We start from the raw sequence: 23,441 nt of genomic DNA, 5'->3' as shown, positions 1-23,441 counted from the left end.
AATCATCCTCAACGTCTCCTCATCATTGAAATCGGAACCTAACCTTGGGTCTACTAGCTCCGAAAACTAGTGAGCATGCTTGAAGGCTATTTGGACGATGGATTTAATTTTCAGGGACTAGGAAATGAGATTCAAGCGAACTTTGGTGAAAACCAATTAATCTTTCAATCAATTGACACAAAGGATACATCTACAAGAATATTCGAGTAACATTTATCTTCTAGTAATATTTTAGAATATCTAGATATTTCTGTAAGATAATTATTCAAGATGTTACACTAGACCATTCTAGATATTCTTCTAAATATACTAGTTTAGCGTACGCACTTTGCGCGTGACCAAAGCGTGTATCTCATTTGATAGCAAACACAATAGAAAAAAATAGATTTAGCTACGAATTTCGTTGCTAAATTGCTCATAACTAAGATTTTTTTTTAATAATTCATTGTTAATCAATCGCTAAATAGGATTATCGACAAATTTTACCATTTCCTCCGTCCGCATTTTTAGGTAATGGTACAAATGTAATGATCCAAGCAACTTGTACAACATTTATAAATACATCGATTTTAAATTAATAATCGTATATGAGATATTGTAAACAAAAATCACGACTGACAGTCTTTCAATATACAATTGCTTATAAAAAATGCACAACCATCTACTATTACATAATCTTACATTAGATCACAAACAAATTTAACTCCGCCAAACGCTCTTCTCATTTCAAGTTAATTGAATTAATTGGATGCCTTTGATCAAATGGAAGAATGGATACCCACCTTTAGTGAGTTCCTTCGGTCATTCCTTCTTAACTTGTTCGCTATGGCTTGAGAGTTATTCGTTGACATTCATGATAAGCAATGTAGAACAGTGACTTCTTTTATAGAAGTTGTCAGCTCCTCAACTTTCTTAGTTTTAAATTTTAGAAACCTAAAGTGAATCCCAAAACATAAAAAGGAAGACACAAGTATTATTTTAATTGATAATAAAAGAATCATAAACCTACTGTAGTCTAGATAACCTAATCAATTTACAATTGTTTATCAAAAGCGCACAAACATCTACTATTATAAATCTTACCTTAGATCACAAGTAAATTTATCTCAGACAAATGCTCTTTCCTTTTGAGTTAATTGAATTACTCCGACTCATATGCCTTTGATCAAATGGAAAAATGGATACCCGCCTGCTAGATGCAAGAACACAAATTGCCAATGATTATTCTTAAATAACGTAATTTTAAAATTGTGTATAACATAGTCAATGATTATTCTTAAATAACGTAATTTTAAAATTGTGTATAACATAGTCAATTGAAAGAGGCAATCAAATCTACTTTTTTCCGTAAAAAATATGATTAGCTTGACATTACATAATAAAGGAGTAATTATAATTATAATAAATCATAGAGCAAAAATAAATTGAATTTAAAAGATATATGAGTTGGAATGCTGAACCAATCTTATTCTACGAATGTAATTATCCAAACAACTTATACAACATTTATACATACATCAATTTTAAATTAATAATCGTATATGAGATATTGTAAACATAAATCACGACTAACAACCTTTCAACTTACAATTGTTTATAAAAAAAATGCCCAAGCATCTATTATTACATAACCCTACCTCATATCACAAGTAAAATTACCTTCCCCAAACGCTCTTCTCCTTTCGAGTTAATTAACTTTGGTTCGGAGGATGCGTTTGACAAATGGAAGGATGGATGCCCGCCTTGAACAACTTCGTTTGGCCATTACTTCTTTACTTGTTCGCTATGACACTAAACAAAAAGAAGATACAAATACTAATTGATAATAAAAGAATCCTACACTTATGGTGGTTTAGATAATCTAAACCTAACTTGAATCCAAATATTCAATAATAAAATCAATACGCTAATAAACGAAAATCCGACTGTACATAGACGACGATTTTTTATTCTATCACCAAAAAAATAATTATTACTTTATAAATATAATTATATAATAATTTTAGGAACATAGTAAATGACAATTTTTCTATTATCTCATCTTAGGAGAAGCACCAAACAAACAACAAACGTAATATGATTAAACAATGCAATAGCCAACAAGACAATTAGACCAAAGGCATCGCAATTAATCAAGCATACAACACGATGTATTTACCCTAAAAACACACATAATTATTATTATACGAACTTATAAAGAGAAACATCCATACTCAAAAACCCAACAAAGCCTTAATTAGCCCTCGTTACTCCAAGCATAATATATAAAAAATAATACTTAAATATTTTCCCTTTTAATTTAGGACTTCATTAGCATTTTACATGCAATTAAAATAATGTATATTAGCGCTTTCAAACCAATCATAATTTGTCCTACTGACTTATGGTAAATCCCAGCGGTTAAGGAGTCCTAATTTACATTGGATTCAAAGTGATAGATCACTTTATTAAGTAAAACTAATGTAATAATTTACTTTTAGTTATGGAAATTTAGTTAGCAATCTTTGTTCAATCGATCAGCAATTTTCAATGATGCAAAAAAAAAAAAAAAAAAAAAAAAAAAAAAAAAAAACAGAGGAAGTGTGTTAAAGTCACATACCTTAGCTTGATGGCTTGATGAAGATTCAAGAAACATTTTCTTGAGCAATTGATGTGAAAAAAACATTCAACCTATCACAACTAATTATAAAATAATGGTCATAATGATCTTTTTGAATAACTAAAACTTAACAATGTCATCTCACCTATTAATATGAAGAAGATTCTGCAATAATGAAACTGGACAATTACAACTTTTTTCCAAAAAGATTAAAATATGAAAATAGAAAATCAATTTTGGAACTTGATTAACTGATCTAAAAAGTATCAAATATGTCACAATTAATACCAAAATAATTATCTTAATCGATCTTTTTAAATAATTGTAACTTACAATTTCATCTTACCTATTAGTACAAAAAAACTATGCAATAACGAAATTGGACAAATACAATATGACAATATATGCATCCCACAATCTCTGAAAAATAATATTATATAATGATTAACGAAAAAAATAAAAAAAAATAAAAGTATTTTCTTACCAGGTTAATGAATGAAGGAATGGTGACTTTCATTTCTTTTTTGCTGGAAACATCGTTTATAAAAGATGGTTCAATAGTGGCGGCTAGGGACTCCTAAAATATATAAATTTGCTAAATAATAGGGTTTAATGGAAGGCCTTCATGTTAAAGTAATAGGTTTATAGTTTGAGTTTATTAGAAGGCTATAATTAAATGACTATTTTTAAATATTAGGAAAATAATTATGTAATATTCTAAATATTAGAAAAATAGTAAATGACAATTTTATCTATTGCAGAGTTTTTAATGAAGGGCAAAAAGTTCAATCAACATTTTTAAGGCCCTTCGTGCTTTTAATATAGTATAGATTCTTCACCACAGTAAGTAGGGTCCGGAACTTTTAACCCAAAAAAAAAAAAATTGGAACCAAAGTAACCCGTTAAAAAAAAAAAAAACAAAGTAGGCTTCACGCACAGATTTTGTACGTGAAGCCCTCTTTCCCCCCACCCCAGCCTTTATTCTTTGGAAATCAAACTCAAAATTAAGCTTTTTTCCGAACTTTGACAGAAGCTTAGTCACGTTTCAAAACACCGGAATATAAATATTTTATATAGAACTTTATATTTTTTTAGTGTACAATAATATCGGCTCATTACATCAGGTATACATATACATTTGGATCGTCGTTTTAGGGGTGGTAAAGTGCTCCGAAGTAAGTTTGAAAACTTGTTATATTTAAGTTTTTTTTTCGTACTTTGACCGAAGATTAGTCACGTTTCAAAACGCCAGAATATAAATATTTTATATAAAGCTTAATATTTTTTTTAGTGTACAATAATGTCGTTTCATTATATCAAGTATACATAGATGTTTGGATCGTCGTTTTAGGGGTTGTAAAGTGCTCCGAAGTAAGTTAGGAAACTTGTTATCTTTAAGTTTAATTGTCATATTTTATAGGGTTCTAATTAATATAGGACGTTGCACGAGTTACTATTAATCCACAATAAATACTAAAATAACTAATTATCATTAAAAAAATAATACCCAAAAATATATATAATATTAACATAAAATGTACATTTTATTTATAAATACATAATCCCCTAAGGCCTAAGGATCCTCCTAACCCCACCACCCTCACTATCGTCAGGATCCTCTCTCCTCCTCTTAATGACAGGATGATTTATGCCATGATCATCATTTCTTCCCTTCTTCAGGTCCTGGGTGAAAATATGCTTCTTGTGGGAGACGGCGGCAGTCGAAACCTAAGTAGCCTCATTAGATGCCTCAGGAGATGACTCAATCGAAGGAGACTGTACCACAGGATCAGAAGAATGAACCTGAAATAGCATATAAACAATTTAATGTTTCATAAACTAAACATGAAATAACATATAAACAATTATTTAATAAATTATTTCTTTGTAAAAAAACAAACCTGTGTGTCGACGGCCTCCTGAGATGGTTGGTCAGAGGGGTCCTTAGCTGGCTCCTCAACGGTCTCCTGAGCGCTACCCGGAGCGATAGCTGGAGGTGGAGACGGGCCAATCTGAACAAGAGGAAACGGGTCCACAGGCGCAGAAGAATGAACCTATAATACATGTAAATAATTTAGTTTAGATTAATAAAATAATTAATTAATATATTATTTTATGGTAAAAAAATAAACCTGTGTGTCGACGGGCTCCTGAGATGACATGTGAGAGGGCTCCTGAGCGGCCCGCGGAGCCGGAGATGCAGATGGTGCTGTAGGCCTGGCTGTAGGACGAAGAAAGTAGTCATCGAAAATAATATCCAAGTCTAAGTCCTCATGTCTGTCTCCCGTATGTAGATCACTAACTGGCGCCTGTGGAAATGATATCCAAGGATCATAATGTGTGAACATCTCTGGCGTATATCCAGGTCTCTGTGAAGTCGACGGCCTGGAAGAAGAAGTCGACGGGATATCTGTAGTGTTAGAACCCGTATTTTTGTACAGTGGAATAATCCGGATTTATTTATGATAAGCTAAGGACAAAATTATTTTGGGATACAAAGTCGGGATTCTTGACCTTCGAATTTATTTTGAGATATAAGTTGTGCATGAATTTATTGGTATGGAACAATTAGGAAAATTTGGGACCAAAAGTGAAAAATTGGAAGAAGAAAATCATCCACAACTTCCATGGTTGGCCCACACAATTTTGTGTCATCTTTTAATTGGGACAACACATTAATGTGGGCCAAGGGATATTGTACACTCTTTATATTAGATAAAAGATGACTTCTAGTCATTATTCTTCATTCACCACACTTGGAAAAAAAAGGGGCAAAGCTGAAAACCTCCAAGGAGGCTCACGGCCAGCAGCAACAAAGATCAACTTCCATTTCTTGTCCTCCAAAAATTATTTTGATGATGTAAACCCACTATATTGAGGTCCCTAAGTAGCGTGGAAGCATCGTTGGAGCGATCAACCCATTATTTTCATCTTTTGGAAACCCTAGGCTATTGGAAAGTTGAAGAAGGAAGGTAAGCATTCATTATGTTTTTGTGTTATGAAGGTTATATTCATGTTGTAGTCTCTTATAGTAGTTGGAAATCATGAAATATAGTATGATTGGAAGTGGGTTGTGTGATGGGTGTGCTAGCCGTGTAAATTGGTATTGTGATTGGGTTGTTGAATAAATTCCTTGTAGCATGTTAAATTGTTGTAGTGTGTAGGATGGCTAAGAATCATCAACATATGTATATGTGTAGTGTTGGTCGAAATGGGTCATATTATATGACAATGAACGAATGAATATCGCTTAATGTTTTAGTCATCGTCATTGTGAATTCTATGTTGGAAATGAATGTCTAATGACTCAAATTGATGTTGTAGTTGTTGTGAACTGATTTGGAGATCATTGTACATTTAATGTATTTTGTATATTGATGAAAATAGCATTGTTAGAATGTGAATTGTGGGTACAAATCATGATTCGAAAATGAAGGAAAGGTTATAGGGGTGTCTCGGGTTTAGGGGCTGAATTCGGCCAAGTTGGAGAAAAATTTGGATTGTTGGGAATGTTGTATGAATTGCTTAGAACGTCCTTAAATATTGTTGGTATGGGTTCGGGTTAGTATGTGAATGTATAAGCGTCGACGTTGGCTTGAATGCAAGTCATCAAAGTGAATTTATGTAAGTTGTTGAATGATGGAAAAGAAAGCTATTATTGTTGTATTGCTTTCCGGATTGGTTGTTGATGTTGCTAGGTTGGTTATTGTTGTTGTTGTTGATTATTTTGGCCGAGTTAAATTCTCGGGGTGGCCTATTTACAGGGGAAATGCTGCCCAAATTTCTGTAGAATTAAGGGCAAATTTGGAATTTAATGCCCAAAAAGTCTTTAGCTAATGTTTGGCATTTTATGGCTTGTTTGTAGACCTTGGGCAGCCCGAATCATAGGTTGGATTTAGCTTGAGTTTGGATCGTATTGGAGAGCGTTTGAGGTATGTAAAGTAATCCTCCTTCTTCGGCATGCCTTAGTTAAAATAGGCTATGATATAAGCCTCGAGGAAACTCTATTCTCACAATCCGAGCATGTTTATGAATCGCATTTGTTCTTTGGCATCCTTGCCTTGTCATGGCAAAACATTGATCCTTATGTTCTTGGAATCCATAATTTGTAAAGATTACATGAAAGCTGATTTTTGTTTTAAAGTTCATTCTTTAGCGATTTCAAAACTTCAAACGCCCATAATTTCCTCAGAAAAGCTCGGATTGCTTTGAAATTTTCGTAGGAGTTTGTATGATATAAAATGAGTATGTTTTTCATAGGCGGGCTCAGTTCGGGTCTATACTCGTCCGTGGGTCCCGCGACGCCCTTTATGTAAATTCGACAACTTTGAATCAAAAAGTGATAATTATCATTCCGATTTCGAATATGACTATTTTACTTATCCTTCGGATTTATAATAATGATTTTATGCATATGATTCCTCACTACTCCGCTCGTGCCTACTATGATATCGTTCGCCGGTTCCCGGGCCGGTTCTGTTGTCGTGCGCTTTTTGATACATTCCGGTGTTATGCCGTGTTTATGGTTCACCGTGCTCCTCGCTCGAGGGCCGGGTTCCACTTATGTTTGGCGTTATGCTGTGTTTGGCGTTATGCTGTGTTGTGATGTGTGACGGGGATTCGGAGATTTGAAACTTTCTGGTGTTATGCTGTGTTGTGGCGCCATCGACAGGCGGGCGACCACATTTTCCAGTGCCCTATGCATAATTTATACTTTGGAAATAGACATTTTGATATGTATTATTTTCTATATATCTGATTCGATTATTATTCAGATTTATTTTTGTACCTTCTGCTTTGCATACTCAGTACATATTTCGTACTGACCCCCTTCTCCGGGGGTTGCGTTTCATGCCCGCAGGTACAGACGCACAGCCTGGTGATCCACCTGTTTAGGACACCCTTTCTGCTATTCGGAGTGCTCCTCTCTTTCCGAAGCTTATACTTTTGGTATATATATTTATTAGTGCATTTGTATATATTCGTTCATGGGTACGGCGGGGCCCTGTCCCGTCATATGATTCTGTCGGTTTGTTTAGAGGTCTGTGGACATGTTTGTGGGTTAAGGTCTTTCTGTATGAATGTATGTACATGTCGTTTGGGCGATCCCATACGCCGAGGCGGCCGGTCCGCATATGTTGTTTGGGCGACTCTATACGCCGAGGCGGCCGGTCCGCATATGTTTATATATTGCTTGGTTAGCCCTGTGTGGCTTTCGTTGGTATTTTCTGCGTGCAGGGTATATTGGATAGTCCGTAAAACAGAGGAAACTCTGCCGAATTTTTTCTGGAAATTACCTAAATTTGAAATAAAGCCTTGTCGGCTTCCGCCATATACTAGAATGAGTTGATAGAATTTGAGATAATATTTAATAGATGGGTTCGGGTGCCCAGATCGGGCACTAGTCACGGCCTACGGGGTTGGGTCGTGACATGTAGCCAGTGCGGAGATGAAATGTATGGGTCTCCGGTCGCCAGCGCTCAATCATGGCCGTCACTAAAGCCTTATTGTGCACAAGCTGACCAACCTCGATGCACCGGTAGATACCGCCCCGACGTAGTATATCTATGACACGAGGATGTGGGGGAATAGCCTCTAGAATATCCCATGCTGACTCCCCCGAACGGGTACGGACCACTCTACTAGAGGATACCGGTGCATCCCATACATACTACGACCTATGCTCATGCTGTAGATAAAGTATCCCTTTGTTGTCGAAGGGCCCCGACTCCATGGAGGTGTCCTATCCAGAGGCGGATCTAGGATTTAAACTCTTGGGGTTCAACCTTTTAATTTTTTTAGCATTGAACCATTATATTTCTAAAGTTATGGGTTCATATCTACTATTTATTGTAAATTTAGTAAAATTTTACATATAAATTTGTACATCGCATCGAAAGTTTGGGGTTCAATTGAACCCCAAATTATAATGCTCCATCCGCCCCTGGTCCTATCTATTTTAGGCATTTTAAATTAATCATTAATACATGAAGTAAGGATTAAAGTGGTATATTTTTTACGCATTTTAAATTAATCACTATTTTTTTAATTAATCTCTAATACGTAGTATTAGTTATGTAATCTTTTACCGAGAAATTATACAAAGGATTGAATCCTAAACTAAGGATTTTCAATTTCTAATTAGCAAATAAATAAATTAACAATTAAATATACAAAGATTAATAATTAACAAATCAAAAAATTAACAATTAGCTAGCAACAATTAGCATATAATTAATAAAAAACAATTAATTAACTAATCAAACAATTAACAAATTATTAGCATATAATTGATAAATAAACAATTAACTAACTAATCAAACAATTAACAAATTATCAACATATAATTAATAATAAACAATAAACTAACTAATCAAATAATTAACAAATTATTAACAAATAAACAATTGGCTTAACAAAAACTAAATAAATAATTAGCTAGTCTAACAATTGAAATAACTAATCTAACAATTAACAAATACTAAATAAACAATTAACAACAAATAAACAAATTAAAAAAAATGAAAAAAGGGCAGAAACAGCCCCATATTGCGAACAAAAAAAGTGCGTATTTTTTTTTTTGTCGATATCCGCAAATAATACACAATAGTAATGCTTAGATTAATAATGTAATAGAAAAATCGTAGTAAAATACCTAGATTGAAGCTTTGCTTTTGAGTTTTTGAATTGAATTATACGCCGCTTTATTACGAAGAAACTTATTTCTAGACTTTAATGACTGCTTTTTTTTTCTTTTGATCGTGGGGGACCAGTGGTAGGGAAGATGGAGCCGGTATATTTAAGAGTTTTTACGCACAGAATCTGTACATAAAAGGACTTAAGTGTAAAACTACACTTTGGTCCTTTTACGCACAGATTCTATGCATAAAACCTATTTTGATTTTTTTAATGGGTTATTTTGATTTCAAAAATTTATTTTTGGGTTACAAAAATCTTGGATTCCGGTAAGTATGATATTTGTGGGAATGACCCGTACAAATCTTATGCCTCTATAGCGCGTCAAATCCCACTTTGGTAGGCCCTTTTGGCTTGTCATGTTCACATACATACTGTAGCTGTCTGAAAATTGAGCCACCTTTGAAATTTCAAACTCACTCGGTCTTAATTTATGTAAACAAAGTTTGAATTTTGAGATTCAAATTCATAAATTTTGATCGTAAATTCGGAAATAAAATATTTAGTTTTTTCAAAATTAGATTATATTTTTGATGAAAACTACGTAAAAAGTACAATAAATCATACTCTCTCCGTTTCAATTTATATGAACTCATTTGACTGAGCACGACATTTAAGAAAGAGGGAAAATTTTTGAAACTTGTGGTTCAAAATAAGCCTTGAAAATTTGTGTGACTGTAAATCATTCATAAGGTGAATTTATTTCCAAATTAGGAAAAAAGTCATTCATTTTGGTACGGACTAAAAAGGAAATAGGTTCAAACAAATTGAAACAGAGGGAGTAATAATTAGCAACTTAAATATTCAAAAGACATATAAAAGAATTCTGGTAAAAAAAAAGGGGGGGGGGGGGGGGAATTTTACACTGTATGCCAATTATGGCAAAAATATTTACCCGTTTTAGCCCATCTTTTTTTAATTACCGGCCATAGCCATTTTTTTCCTCTTCAGTTTTTTACTACTCTTATATATTATTATACATTTTTATACAAGGTTTATATATTGTCTATAATAGATGTATAAAGTTATATATTATTGTATAATATTGTATACTAGTCTTATACATTATTATACACTTTTATACAAGGTGTACACATTGTCTACATTAGGTGTATAAAATTGTATATTATTGTATAAAGGTGAATATTCAAGTTGGGTTGTAGGTTTGTAATTTAAAATATGGGTTATGAATATGTAATTTTGATCCATAAATTATTTATAAGTGAAATTTCCCCCAAAAAAAACTTGATTTACTCTCAAAATTTTAACCGTGCCACACGGAATAATGATTTTGATTGAGGTCAACGTAAGAGAAGTCAAGGTCTTCTCTAATTTCTATTTATTTATGATCACAAGCTAGTAGGGTTCGTATATTAAATGATTCAATTATAGCTAGTACATCTTTGTAAAAGCAATTTTTTATATATATGTTTCAAGAAAATAAATATTCGACCTGAAATTCTTTTCATGTCATACCATTTTTTTTTTTGAATGACAAATTTATCTGACTCCACTTTCGAGACAAAAATATGATAGATAGCAGGATAAGTTCGGACGGTATAGAAATATTTACATAATCAATTCATTTTAGGTAATTAAAGATAAATCTTTTAATAAGCATTATTTGATAATATGATAATAACGATTACTAACATCTCATCCCAATTGAAAATATATTAGTATAAATAACGATTTTTTTTTATTGGATACGTTCTTTTAGGCACGTTGGAGTAAAGATTTCATTGGATACGTTTAAATGTAATATTTCTTTTACCCAACTGTCACATAGTGGCGGAGCCACACTATGCCGAGGGTCCCTCGACGGAAAAAAACACTGTTTTTACAAAGTTAAAATTATTTTTTATGTATATATAGTAGAAGTTAAATCCCCTTAGGCTTCTTCGTATGTTTACTCTTTTATATTTTGAACCCCTCAACGGAAATCTTGTCTCCGCCACTGCTGTCACATAATCATGAAATGGTTTATTTAGAGATCACGTCAATGGCAGTGAAAAATGTCGGGGCGTTTTGGATGGTCCTGACTTTTTTTTTTGGATTGTCCTGACTTTCTTGTCTATGGAAGTGATAATATTTTAACTTTCAGTGCAACTTTTTTCTATTTCTTTTTTCTTTGTAATCGAGAAATACCGGGTTATATCTCACATACGGTCACACAACTGTTTTTTTTTTTTTTAAAACCAAAGTCACTTAATTGTGTTTTTTAATACAAAAGTTAAACTTTGCCTTTAGTAACACAAAAGTCACATATGCCGGAAAATTCAACTTCTGGATGGATGATAGTTTTTTACAATTTATTTATTTTTAAGTTTTTTACTATTTTATTTATTTTTAATTTAATAAATACAAATTCAATTTAAAAAACCCGACCCCGCTCAATCTAAAACTCATAAATAAAATATAAAATTGTATTCTTCCCCATCTGAAAAGAAAAAAGATATGTTATTATTCTTTTCAATTAGAGACTCTAAAAATTTCACCTGATCCAGCTATTCCAGTTCAAATCCCTTCTTTAAATTATTATCTACTGGGGAACAAGAATATAAAATCAGTTTATGCATATCTTATTTGGTTTATAATAAGGAATATAAAAGGCTGGAGTAAGAAACTGAATTTTAAGGACAAATAGTTACTACTACTTGCAACGAAATTGATAATCTTGTGATAAAAAATTTTCAAATCCATTCACCCTTTTAGCATTGAATTTCTAATATGAGTTTTGGTGGGGCCGGGTTTGATCAGTTCTTCTTAATTAAATTTGTATTTATTTGACTACATATTTTTATTAAAAAGATTAAACGATTATTACTAGTTGGATATGAATTTTCGATTGCATCAGGTTGAATTTTTTTAATTGAATATGTATTTATTAAATCAAAAATAAATAAGATAGTAAAAAAGTTAAAAATAAATAAAATAGTAAAAAATTATCACCTACCGGAAGTTGGATTTTCCGGCATATGTGACTTTTGTGTTAGTAAGGGCAAAGTTTTGTGACTTTTATGTTAGAAAAACATAGTTAAGTGATTCAGGTGAAAAAAATAATTATAGTTGTGTCACCATATATGAAACTTACCCAGAAATATAGCAAAGGAGTGTCTGAAAAAGAAAAATTATTGGGTACTTATTTAATTTTTATATGTTGCGAATTTATGATAAAAGATATGAAAATTTTGGTTTGCACCTGTGGCCTGTGCGTGGTAATCACGTCTAGGGATAGTTTAAAACGTGACAAAGTGACGTGAATTAGATTTGATGACTCAAATTTGATGACAATGATTGGGTCATTCCTTAGGAACAACATTCACAAATCTTGATTGAATCATCCAACGGCTCCGTTACGTAGAAAAGTCATTATCAAGCCTATCTTTTTCAGGGACGGCTCAACGAAATCGGTGACCTACAGTCAAACCTCTATAAAAGACCTTAAAAATGTCGAATAAAATATTACATATTTTTATTCTAAATCCTTTTTTTTTTATTTTTTTTTTATTAAGATGTTATATAGTTCATCTTGTATATCTTGATTACTCATTCAGTTATATGCTAGCTTCACTATTAGAGATATTTAGTAACTATATTCACTAAAATTTAAATAAACATTTGTGTAAGAAACATATATAGACGGTTAAGATAATATTTTTCTAACTTGTTATAATCTAATCATCTTAATTTTGTAACACTATGTAGATGTCAAAATAATTTCATACAATTCGAACAATTCAAGTCTATTTTGAAGTAAAAAAGAAAAGGTTTAATCCAGTATTTATAGGAAACAATCAACTCTACAAGAGATTTCGTCTTTTTAAAATTATCAAAGTAGTCATCAATTTGTTCACTTTTATATATTGCATAATGTTTATTACTCTCTAATTCATGTGAATGTGTTTGATTGGATACGAAATATAAGAGAAAAGAAAGATTTTTGAAACTTTTTATTTAAAATAAGCCAAAGAAATTTTGTGGCTATAAATATCTCATGAAGGGTAAAATGAAATGTCATTCTTTTTGGACTACCTAAAAAAGAAAAAATGTCACATAAATGAAACCTAAAGAGTGTAAAATTAGAATTATTTATTTCAATAACCTCTATCACATTTGAAGTATAAAATCTAGTCTCTTTTATTCATAGTTTTATAATATATAAATAATGCATATAAAATTGGGGCCTTCATTTTGGGGGGGACCTTAAGCAACTGCTTTGGCTGTTCCCCCTCCAGCCGACCCTGGTCAATCTGTGTACGTAATTGCCATTAATAATAATATCCTTGTTTGTCGGAAATGTATCAGAGCTTTTATTCATGATTACTCATTTTTCCAATAGTAATGTACTACTCTAGTATCTCATTCCCCTATTTAAATCTGCTATTGAGTATGTCTTCACTATGTATCTTCACTTCAACTTTTTGCTTGCTAGAGCGTTATTAAAGATGATGTCATCGTCACCTTTTAGTATTTCTTCTTTTCTGCTGATCACCTTCAGCTTTGCCTTAATTTGCGAAACCGTTGAAGCACAAACAAACGGTCGCATTTTTCCTCAAGAAGAAAGTAATGGCTCCATTTTTGAGATGAACATATCATGGTTTCCTTTTAAAGCTTCTATATAGTCTGATGACTGCCTTTTTATATAATAACACTGTATGCAACTTTTATGATTTTGCAGAGAATGCTCTTAAAGAAATAGCAGACCAGTTGGGAAAAAAGGACTGGAATTTTGATCTGAATCCTTGTGATGGCAACACAAATTGGACTACACCGAGAATTGACGATAAGTCTCTGTATGTCAACAATGTAACCTGCAACTGCTCTACCCCTGATGGTTTCTGTCATGTACAAAGCATGTGAGCCTTCTTCCTTTTGCTCTTCTTAATTTACCCCCAGTTTTTCTATAGTGTGGCTATATTTTTCGTCTGCCGGAAAACATTGTCACTAAACTGTTACTACTAAAAAGAAAGGATTAAGGGCCTATCTGGTTGAGATTTGTTTCCTTATGTAAATAATATTATCTTTATAGTTAATCAGTATGTTTGATTAAGTCAAATTTTCTAGGACCAGTTTGATTATTACATGGGGGTCTGAAAATTCTGAACTAATAAACAACCATTGCTTTAGATTTGGATAATGAAAAGCAAACAAGCTTTCTTCTAATATTTGTTTTATAGTTTTGATAGCTTTTCTTATAATGTTAACAGAATACTCCAAGGACAAGATCTCCCAGGTGTTCTCCCTCCCTCCCTGGTGAAGTTACCTTATCTCAAGCAAATGTACTGTTTACTGACTTGAATCTATGTTTTCATGACTTGGAGGAGATTTTCTTGTTATTATCAATTATCACTATGATTGTAAAGAAATGGAATTTGGGCCTAATTTAGGCTTAACTCAACCCGAAGCTAGCTCATGGGGGAAGGGTTGTCCAATAGTCCATATAAAGAGACCAGGATCCATCTCACCCGATGTTGGGCCCCCATATTATATTGTCTAAACTCCAGATGTCCAGTCTTGGGCGTGTACGGGGTGTTGGAGTTCCACATCGGTGGGAGAAAGGGTCCTTGGTCTCCTTATATGGACTTGGGCTATCCTCCATTCATGAGGTTGATTTGGGCCCAAGATCCATTTCTTTCCAATGATTATAATTATCCTTTGCCTGAAAAACATATTGTCAACATGTGTGCTGCAGTGATCTCTTTCACAACTATTTGAGTGGTACTATTCCCCCCGAATGGGCATCTATCAAACTGGAATATATGTGAGCTGCACCTGAATTGCACTTAATACTTTCGACATTACATTAAAAGGTCCCTTTAATTTAAACTATCCAATAATTCATGGTTTACAGGTCTTTTAGGTTGAATCAACTCTCTGGGCCAATTCCAAAATACTTGGGAAATATGACTACGCTACTTTATATGTAAGTTCTCATGGCTTTCACAACACTCAACAAGGATAAGTAGTCTTTGTTTTACTAACATTCATTGAGCTAGACATCAAACTTTCAGGAGTTTGGAAAGTAACATGTTTAATGGAACTATTCCGAAAGAACTAGGAAACATGGTTAATCTGCAGAATCTGTAAGGCCTTCCAAACTATCCTACTTTAGATAAAATTGTATTTTACTATATTTTGACAGCTCGGGGCCTTTTGCTTTGTGCAGCTATCTTGGTTTTAATAATCTCACAGGTAAGTTGCCGTTGGAACTCAATAAACTCACAAATTTGATGCAACTGTGAGTACCTCAGAATATACTTTTGATGTAATTTCCTCTAAGTCTAACTGCACTTCCTGTTTGTCTGAGTTCCTTTTTTCTTAATCATTTTTGGCACAATTGCAGTAGGTTGAGTGATAACAACTTCACCGGAAAACTTCCTAGCTTTGAGAGTTTGAAAAACCTTCATACATTGTAAGCATTTTCACACCATTTGGAATTAAAAGTTTGTAATTTCTAGATAAATTTGAGTTGTTTCAGACTTTATGCTTTATGCTTGTTTAACAGAGAGATTCAAGCTTCTGGTTTTGAAGGACCTTTATCTCCAAACATTTCTGTCTTGGCTCAAATGAAAGAATTGTGAGTTGTTTTCTATGTTGCATACTTTCTTTAGTTGCTTATTATGGTATTCCCTTTTATTTGGTTGGAATTTAATTATAATAGATGTCTTTACAGAAGAATCAGCGACTTGACTGGAAGTGCTTCAGAATTTCCGCCACTTGAGAACATGGCAGGCCTAACTAGATTGTAAGTAATTCTTTTGAAATTTAGGTTCACGCATTAGTCGTTCCATTAGTTTCCTAATTTATTAAAGAAAAGAATCTGAAACTAATTTGTGATTGCAGGATATTGAGGAACTGCAATATATCTGGGAAGATTCCTTCTTACATAGCTAATATGTCTCAATTGAAAATTCTGTAAGTTTGCCGCCCACCTTCACTCTGATTTTTTTTTCTTTATTTTTTGATATCATTTTCTTTCTCCCTTCCAAAGCAACTGTATTTAACAGAAATCATGCATGCCATCTATGAAAGCCTTTTGCTTTTACGAATTCTGTTTACGTCTTAAGTAAATGTTATCTCTGGTAGTTCTTTATCAAGACCATATACAGGAGAGCTTCCCTCCCACAGGAAAAGGGAAAAGAAAGAACATAATAAAAAGAATGAAGATCCAGAAATTCTATTTCAGCAGATACACACTTCTGGAGTACTTCCAGCATTTGTGAGCCTTTGATTGAAAGGATTTATGCATGGTTTCTACTATCTTTACTTGCCTGATAAAAACTGCATCTCGTGATTGACTGTTATTCTGTTACTAAACTTTCATACTAAGCACACCCTAAATCCACATTTTGGAGTTTCCATTAATCATTCACTGGCAGAAAACGTTGTACTCTTAAATGAATTGATGTCCATATTTCAGGAAAAATTCAGGAGAATATTTTATCATTTGTATCTAAGCTCACAGGTCTCAAGTTGGTAGAGTATATATTATTTCTGGCTTGACTATCGTTTTCCTTTGCTGCAGAGATCTAAGCTTCAACAGGCTTGAAGGACAGGTCCCGAATCTGGAGGGCCTGGATAAGCTGGAGTTCTTGTAAGTGAGAGAATATAGGGATGTAATTTGTCATACTCATGATTCTTCTTTTAGCTTGCAGGCCTATATGTCTCAGGTTTATAAAATTTAAACCTGAGGCTTCAAATACATTTATTGCCAAAGAAACTTTTAGTAGCTGACATTGTATACATTATTTGAGCTTGACTCATTTATTTTGAAATTTGTTGTTCAAAATTGCTGTCTGCAGTGGAATTAATGATTTTCCTTTGCAAGGTACTTGACAAGCAATAGACTTACTGGGCCAATTCATAATTGGATCAAGAATCGAAATTCCAAACAGTAAGTTCATTATTTTTTATTAGCATTGTTTTGCATAAAAATGTACTCATTCCTATAAGAATGACAGATTCAATTATATCTCAAGAACTGAAGATTCCATAAGTCTAAAGCCACAATTGCCAAGGTTGCATACACAGAGAATTTCTTTTTGTGCAACACTGACATGTTGATTCTGTAATGCATATGTTGCACTAACTCGTATTTCTTTGTTGAGACACATTGGCAAACTTGGATTTCTATTGGAATTTGGTTGGACCACAAATTTCAAAATAAATTCCAAACAACTTGTATCTGCAAATAGTACTTGGAAAACACTAATTATGCTAGAAAGCCTTATTTGCAGCGTGACAGACCTGTCTTACAACAACTTCAATGAAAACTCTGTGCCACCTACTTGTCCGGAAACCCTGTATGATCCTTGAACCTTGTGTCTTCTTCCCGGTCATTTTTGTTATTGGGGCACCAGCTGTTATTATTTCTAAGCTACGTTTCCTTCTTATTATCAGAAACTTGTTCAGAAGCTATAACTCAACAAAAAAGTCGTAAGTATATAACTTGTCTTATAGGACACTAGATGCATATTCTCTCTCTTAGAGAATCATCAACTGGTTCATGCCTTCTGACTCTTCCTTCCAACTTGATGCAGAGAACTTGGAAAATGCTTGTCAAGTTGTTCAAAGAGTAGGTTTATCCTTCTACAAGGCTATGTTTTATTTTCTCTCTAAGATTTTGTTTTCATTAGTTTAACTTATACAGTAAATTATCAATTTCTTGTTGATAACTCAGAAGGAGAACACTTCTAATGTCAGTTTTCTGTGTCTGCCATGTTTCATAGAGTCAAAAATAAATTAATTAGTTATATGCAGATTGGTATTCGGTGCACATAAATTGTGGTGGAAAGAGTGTGACAATAGGGGACACCACTTATGAAGCAGATGAAGACTCAGCAGGTCCCGCAAAATTCTTTTACTTGAAAGAGAGCTGGGGAGCCAGCAATACAGGATATTTCTCTGAACGTTTCAGGGAAATGAATTACAAAGTGACTAATGTATCTGCCATTAAGGGAGATGAATCTGAACTCTACACAACAGCTCGGCTCTCAGCTTTATCTCTAACTTACTATGGACGTTGTTTAGTAAATGGTAACTACACCGTGAAACTGCACTTTGCAGAGATTGTTATACGAGATAACCGATCTTCCCAGAGTCTCGGAAAACGATTGTTTGATGTCTATATTCAGGTCAATTAAACATTAATCTGAGTCTTGAGTCGAGGTGTAGGTGCAGTTTACTAACAATTTAACTGGATGCAGGGTGAGAGGAAGCTCAAAGATTTTGATATTCGAACTGCTGCTGAAGGAGTTGATAAAGCTTTGACAAAAAAGTTCAATGTAGTTGTAGAAGACGGCATTCTAGAAGTGCGCTTTCAGTATGCTGGGAAAGGAAGATCAGATCTCTCCAGCAGAGAAAGCTGTGGCCCTTTAATTTCTGCCATCTCTTTTGAAGCTAGTAAAACTACTACTATTACCCTTTGGTTCACTCTTCCCTCTTTCACAAACACACACTTTTAGACAAACTTTAAGCTTTATTCTATTACTATGCTGAACTTATGCATAATCAAGTTATAATATTGTTTCAGATGCTGTTAATTATTCTTTGAGAGGCTACATCATGGATCCCTCGGCTAGTCACAAAAAGATGGTTTCCATCATAGCTGGAGCAGTGGCGTCCTCACTAATTCTCATTTTAACAATATGGTTTGTTGCTTGGAGGAGAAGCAGAAAACGGATATCAAAGGAAGAAGGTGATACTAAATCCAAATAGCTTTTTCAAAAGTTGTTATCAATTTGAAAATGATGTATTTTTAAAAGGCATAATACATAAACAAGTCCTCAAACTTGGCATCAGTTGGTAAGTATGCTCTCCAATTTTGAGTGTGCACAAGTAGGCACCTCAACTTGTATAAAGTTGAACAAGTAAACACGAATGTTGATGTGGCACCTTCAAATTTTATGTGCCACGTCAGCATTTGTGTTTACTTGTTCAACTTTATACAAGTGAGCTGCCTACTTGTGCACACCCAAAGTTGGAGGGCGTACTTGCCAGCTGAGGCCAAGTTTGAGGGCTTGTTTATGCATTATGCCTTTTTAAAATAGGAAACATTATGAATATATGCATTTCATATTGAAAGATTTTCCATATGTAGAAGCATTACACTGTTTTAATGTTATCTTTTTCTATAATGCACAGAATTAAGTGGACTAGATCTACTGACTAGTGTGTTTACCATCAGACAAATCAAAGCTGCCACAAATAATTTTGATGCTGCAAATAAAATCGGGGAAGGTGGTTTTGGCTCTGTGTACAAGGTGCATCTCAAGCTGACCTCTCACAAGCTTTCTACTCTTTCTTTCTTCGTGCCGTCAAGTCCTTCTTGTACACATGGAGGATTTAAACTTAATGGATCAAGGTTCTGACTTCTTTGAAATTATTAGTTCAAGAACTTAATTAAATAATTCTCAAGATTTTTCACATATAAATATGGTAAATGTTGGTTCAATTAAAGCGATAGTGCAAAAGTATAGCTTCAACCCTACATGCGCACTACAAACCAATACCTATATCCCTTTTTTCTTAGTTACAACATCTGGACATGGATGCTATGTATAGACAGCCTCATGATCTGTTATTTCTTTTCTTTTCTTTTTTGTTAATAAACAGGGTACACTATCGGATGGTACTGTCATTGCTGTTAAGCAGCTTTCATCCAAATCGCAACAAGGGAACCGTGAGTTTGTAAATGAGATAGGTATGATCTCTGGTTTACAGCACCCAAATCTTGTCAAACTATATGGATGTTGTGCTGAAGGAAATCAACTGCTACTGGTGTATGAGTACTTGGAGAACAATTGCCTCGCCCGTGCTTTATTTGGTAATTTACTATCCTTGTTCATTGTACTAGTTACATTCCAAATAGAAAATCACACTAAAATGAAACAAGAAAAAAAGATTTCTCTTTTGTAATTCATGAAAGAATCCAGACTGAGAAGTCAAAGTATATTCTTAGTTCACACTAAAATGCAGGTCCAGAAGAACATCGGCTCAAAATAGATTGGCCAACCAGGCAAAAAATCTGCATTGGGATAGCAAAAAGCTTAGCTTTCCTACACGAAGAATCATCATTAAAAGTTGTTCATAGGGACATCAAAGCAACAAATGTTCTTCTTGACAAGAAACTAAACCCAAAGATCTCTGACTTTGGTCTGGCCAAACTTGATGATGAGGAGACCACACATATCAGCACTAGAGTTGCTGGAACCATGTGAGCATTCTGACAAGTCTCTCATTCATATGCTTATGTTTTTTGTGTTCTTTGGAGAATAAATATATCTATTAATGATGACCACACTAAATTGTCGTAACTTTCTGTAATGACAGCAGAACGTTGAAATGAAAATTGATATAGGTCTGTGTGCTGTTCTCTTCAGTGCAGCATATGTACATTTAAGATTGATCCCTTACTATTTCTCTTTCTTGGTTTTTGGATATCTTATTGAAGACTACTTGCTGTAGTTGTTGAAGTTACAAAGACCAGGACATTGCTTGATCCCAAAAAAGAAAAAGAAAAAAAGACTAGTACATAATGGCCCGGCTGCCCTTAATGAAGGTGCATCCAGAGGCTTAATCAGATTCGTAGTGCTGATTGCACTTCTTCTATTCTATGGATAGAAACGTATCCTCTTCAAATCTTGCAGTTTCTGTTAATGATTCTTGGGTTGTATTTCATCCCAATTTATCATTTTTGGCGTTCTGAAATATCAAGCATGAAGCTGATGCCGCTTTTAGAAACTTTAAGCATGAGTTGAACATCTATATGTCTTTTACCCTAGTAGTAGTCTCCATGAATTTATAGTCCTCACTTTGTTCTGCAGAGGATATATGGCCCCTGAATATGCATTATGGGGCTACTTGACCTACAAAGCAGATGTCTACAGCTTTGGAGTTGTTGCGTTAGAGATTGCTGCTGGGAAGAACAATATGACATATCGCCCCAATGAGAAATTTGTCTGCCTTCTAGACTGGGTAAGGAATCATAGTTCCCCATATTAATTTCTAATAGAAGTAGCAAAATAAAACCAAAATGCACATCACACATATCTTGCATTTTATTCAATTCTATTCTGGTGCTTGTATTCAGGCCCTTGATCTACAAAAGCAAGGAAAATTGATGGAACTAGTAGATGAAACATTGGGTTCAGATTTGAACAACGATGAGGCTCTAAGGATGATAAATGTAGCTTTGCTATGTATCAATCCATCTCCAGCACTTAGGCCAACTATGTCTGCAGTAGTCAGTATTCTTGAAGATCATATTGATCTTCCTGAGTTTAATAACGTGGAATCAAGAATCTGTGATGATGATGATGTTTTCAAGTTTCAAGGATTAAGAGACAAGTACAACGAGATGATCCGTTTGAACCAAACTCAATGACTTACTCATTCCTCTACTTCTACATCTACTTTAATTCAGTCAGATCAATATTGTGAAAGGAGGAGTAACAGATTCTGTTAGGTCTATGTGTGTGAGGTAGTTATTTCCTTCTACTGATAGAAGGTGATGTTCAAATAATACTTGTTTGACAGGATCCATACACCTTTAGGGGTCCTTTGGTTTCATGTTATACTGTGATTGTAATGTAGGGATTATAATATAATCTTGGAATTGTTATTCTATGGTATGAAAAATCTATATATCATATATAAAAGCAGGCAAAGGGAGCGCTAACGTGGCGCTCTAATATTCTTATTTAACTTTTTTGCCAATTTTTTGGGCTTTATTCTCAAGGGAAAAAAACCAATACCGTCTTTGAAGGAAAAGCCACGTACCTTCGCTAGTGTAATTGCCCCGGCCTCTTCCTCTGCTTTGCGCCTCTTCACATTCTTTTCCTCAACTGCCTCTTCCTCTTCTTCCTACTGTTCCAAGAGGTAAATATTCCTCTCTTTCTCTTCCATCTCTCACTTGCCCGAGGCATATCTCTTTTTGAGGTTTCTAGGTTTTTTTAGAGGTTTCGGTTTTAACCATTTTTATGTGGTCTTTCATGTTTCTATTTCAGAGAATTTTAGGTTTTCTTCATGCTTCCTAATTTTATAATGGATTTCCTTCTTGATTTTAGTCAACGCTCTCTTGCTAAACCGAAAAAATACATTAATTCGGTTGTCAAGCCGTCTAAGAAACTGCTTCGTCATTCACTCGAAAACCTTCACATTGTCTGATTCCAATGGCACCATGGCCGATAGAAAATCCGGGGAAATTCAGAAGCTTCATTGTTAAATTGGTTGTACCCTCTTTTCCTTTACTCATAGTCTCCCGAGCAACAGGCCGAAAACTTCGACCAATTAATTAGTGCTCTATGTTCCCTTAGAGCCTAACTTCAGAAGCAAAACCATGTAGGAAGTTACTTATATGCATATGTTGCTGTCGGATTAAGTCGGCAACTTAATGGATCAAAATCATTCTTTCTGAATGTGAGTTCAATTCCAAGCTCCGAAATCCTCATTGCATATTGCCCCTTATTTTGCTTTAAAGTTTCAATTTGTATCTTCTTAACTTTTCGTTGATAATTTCTTTGTATCTCAAGTATATAATCCTTTCTGTTCGAGATAAACAGATGAGAATGATGTCAAACGTATTGCTCAGATTGCCACTTGCTTACTGAAATTTTTGTTGTTCAACTGTCTGCATGGGATACTTTTGTATCCTCTGCCCTTTCTGCCCTCCTCAAGGGATAGTTCTAGGTGTCTATAAGTACTCACTCCGTACAAAAAGATTGTCTTAGTTTGACTTGACACGAAATTTAAGAAATAAATGAAGACTTTTGAAATATGTGATCCAAAACAAACCTTAGATATTTGTGTGAAGGTAAATCATCTCATAAAGTTAAATTGTTGCTAAATATAGAAATGTGCCAAAATTTTTGGGAAAAACTTATAAGGGAAGTAAGACAAAAAAAAAAAAAAAAAAAAAACTTTCGGGGCGGAGGGAGTAGTTCATTTTGCTGAGTTTGTTTTCGGCTCTTGGTGACAGTTTTATGCACTTTGCCGGTAAAAGCTTTCTTAGTGACATGGTACCTTATTTACTATTTTTCCTGCCTAACTCTGTGTACGACATGTCTTGAATGTTGAGATGGTATTTTTCATTCGTTCTATCGTATCTTATTTTCCTTTCGGTGAAGCATTCGTCAAAATAAAT

At 33.9% G+C, this 23,441-nt stretch overlaps 2 protein-coding genes and 2 long non-coding RNA genes across 8 annotated transcripts in view; 2 read left to right on the top strand and 2 right to left on the bottom strand.

The window, feature by feature from the left end:
- Positions 1-617: 617 nt before the first annotated feature.
- Positions 618-2,522, bottom strand: LOC132623768 (uncharacterized). The gene is made up of 3 exons (XR_009576417.1): positions 1,660-2,522; positions 1,084-1,189; positions 618-933 (listed from the first exon to the last, which is right to left on the bottom strand). It is a non-coding gene; the product is annotated as an uncharacterized LOC132623768 (long non-coding RNA).
- A 1,526-nt stretch (positions 2,523-4,048) lies between these two features.
- Positions 4,049-23,441, bottom strand: part of LOC132623758 (probable leucine-rich repeat receptor-like protein kinase At1g35710) — a 68,061-nt gene continuing 48,668 nt past the window's right edge. For both annotated transcript variants that reach the window (XM_060338571.1, XM_060338572.1), the window contains 3 exons: positions 4,732-4,984; positions 4,501-4,653; positions 4,049-4,402 (listed from right to left, as the gene is read on the bottom strand). In XM_060338571.1, the coding sequence (XP_060194554.1) occupies positions 4,328-4,402; positions 4,501-4,653; positions 4,732-4,984 (481 nt within the window). In that variant the 3' untranslated portion in view covers positions 4,049-4,327. The remainder of the gene's footprint in view (positions 4,403-4,500; positions 4,654-4,731; positions 4,985-23,441) is intronic.
- Positions 5,023-7,706, top strand: LOC132623769 (uncharacterized). The gene is made up of 3 exons (XR_009576418.1): positions 5,023-5,571; positions 6,465-6,531; positions 7,461-7,706. It is a non-coding gene; the product is annotated as an uncharacterized LOC132623769 (long non-coding RNA).
- On the top strand, positions 13,629-22,003 carry LOC132623753 (probable leucine-rich repeat receptor-like serine/threonine-protein kinase At3g14840). 4 transcript variants are annotated; one of them, XM_060338565.1, is made up of 24 exons: positions 13,629-13,861; positions 13,977-14,154; positions 14,506-14,577; positions 14,991-15,059; positions 15,150-15,221; positions 15,295-15,381; positions 15,465-15,536; positions 15,642-15,710; positions 15,804-15,875; positions 15,975-16,043; positions 16,142-16,213; positions 16,824-16,892; positions 17,127-17,192; positions 17,536-17,601; positions 17,699-17,734; positions 17,839-17,873; positions 18,059-18,432; positions 18,505-18,700; positions 18,831-18,995; positions 19,442-19,560; positions 19,913-20,123; positions 20,276-20,513; positions 21,124-21,274; positions 21,390-22,003. In XM_060338565.1, exons 1-24 carry the CDS (start codon positions 13,699-13,701, stop codon positions 21,681-21,683), a joined length of 3,015 nt encoding a protein of 1,004 aa, XP_060194548.1. In that variant the 5' UTR covers positions 13,629-13,698; the 3' UTR covers positions 21,684-22,003. The 4 variants fall into 4 exon arrangements, with proteins under 4 accessions (XP_060194548.1, XP_060194547.1, XP_060194549.1 ...); XM_060338564.1 differs by having other exon boundaries at positions 15,972-16,043; XM_060338566.1 differs by having other exon boundaries at positions 13,630-13,861; positions 15,310-15,381; positions 15,972-16,043.

This window comes from Lycium barbarum, chromosome 12 (genome assembly GCF_019175385.1).
Source record: "Lycium barbarum isolate Lr01 chromosome 12, ASM1917538v2, whole genome shotgun sequence".
NCBI lineage: Eukaryota > Viridiplantae > Streptophyta > Magnoliopsida > Solanales > Solanaceae > Lycium > Lycium barbarum.
The sequence above is the reverse complement of the archived record's forward strand: the minus strand, read 5'-3'. Positions and strand labels throughout refer to the sequence as shown.

Coding starts and splice junctions, on each gene's coding strand:
- LOC132623753 (XM_060338564.1), top strand. CDS start 13,699: ATGTATCTTCACTTCAACTTTTTGCTTGCTAGAGCGTTATTAAAGATG. Junction 15,537..15,641: donor CTCACAAATTTGATGCAACT/GTGAGTACCTCA, acceptor GCACAATTGCAG/TAGGTTGAGTGATAACAACT. Junction 17,874..18,058: donor CTTGTCAAGTTGTTCAAAGA/GTAGGTTTATCC, acceptor AGTTATATGCAG/ATTGGTATTCGGTGCACATA.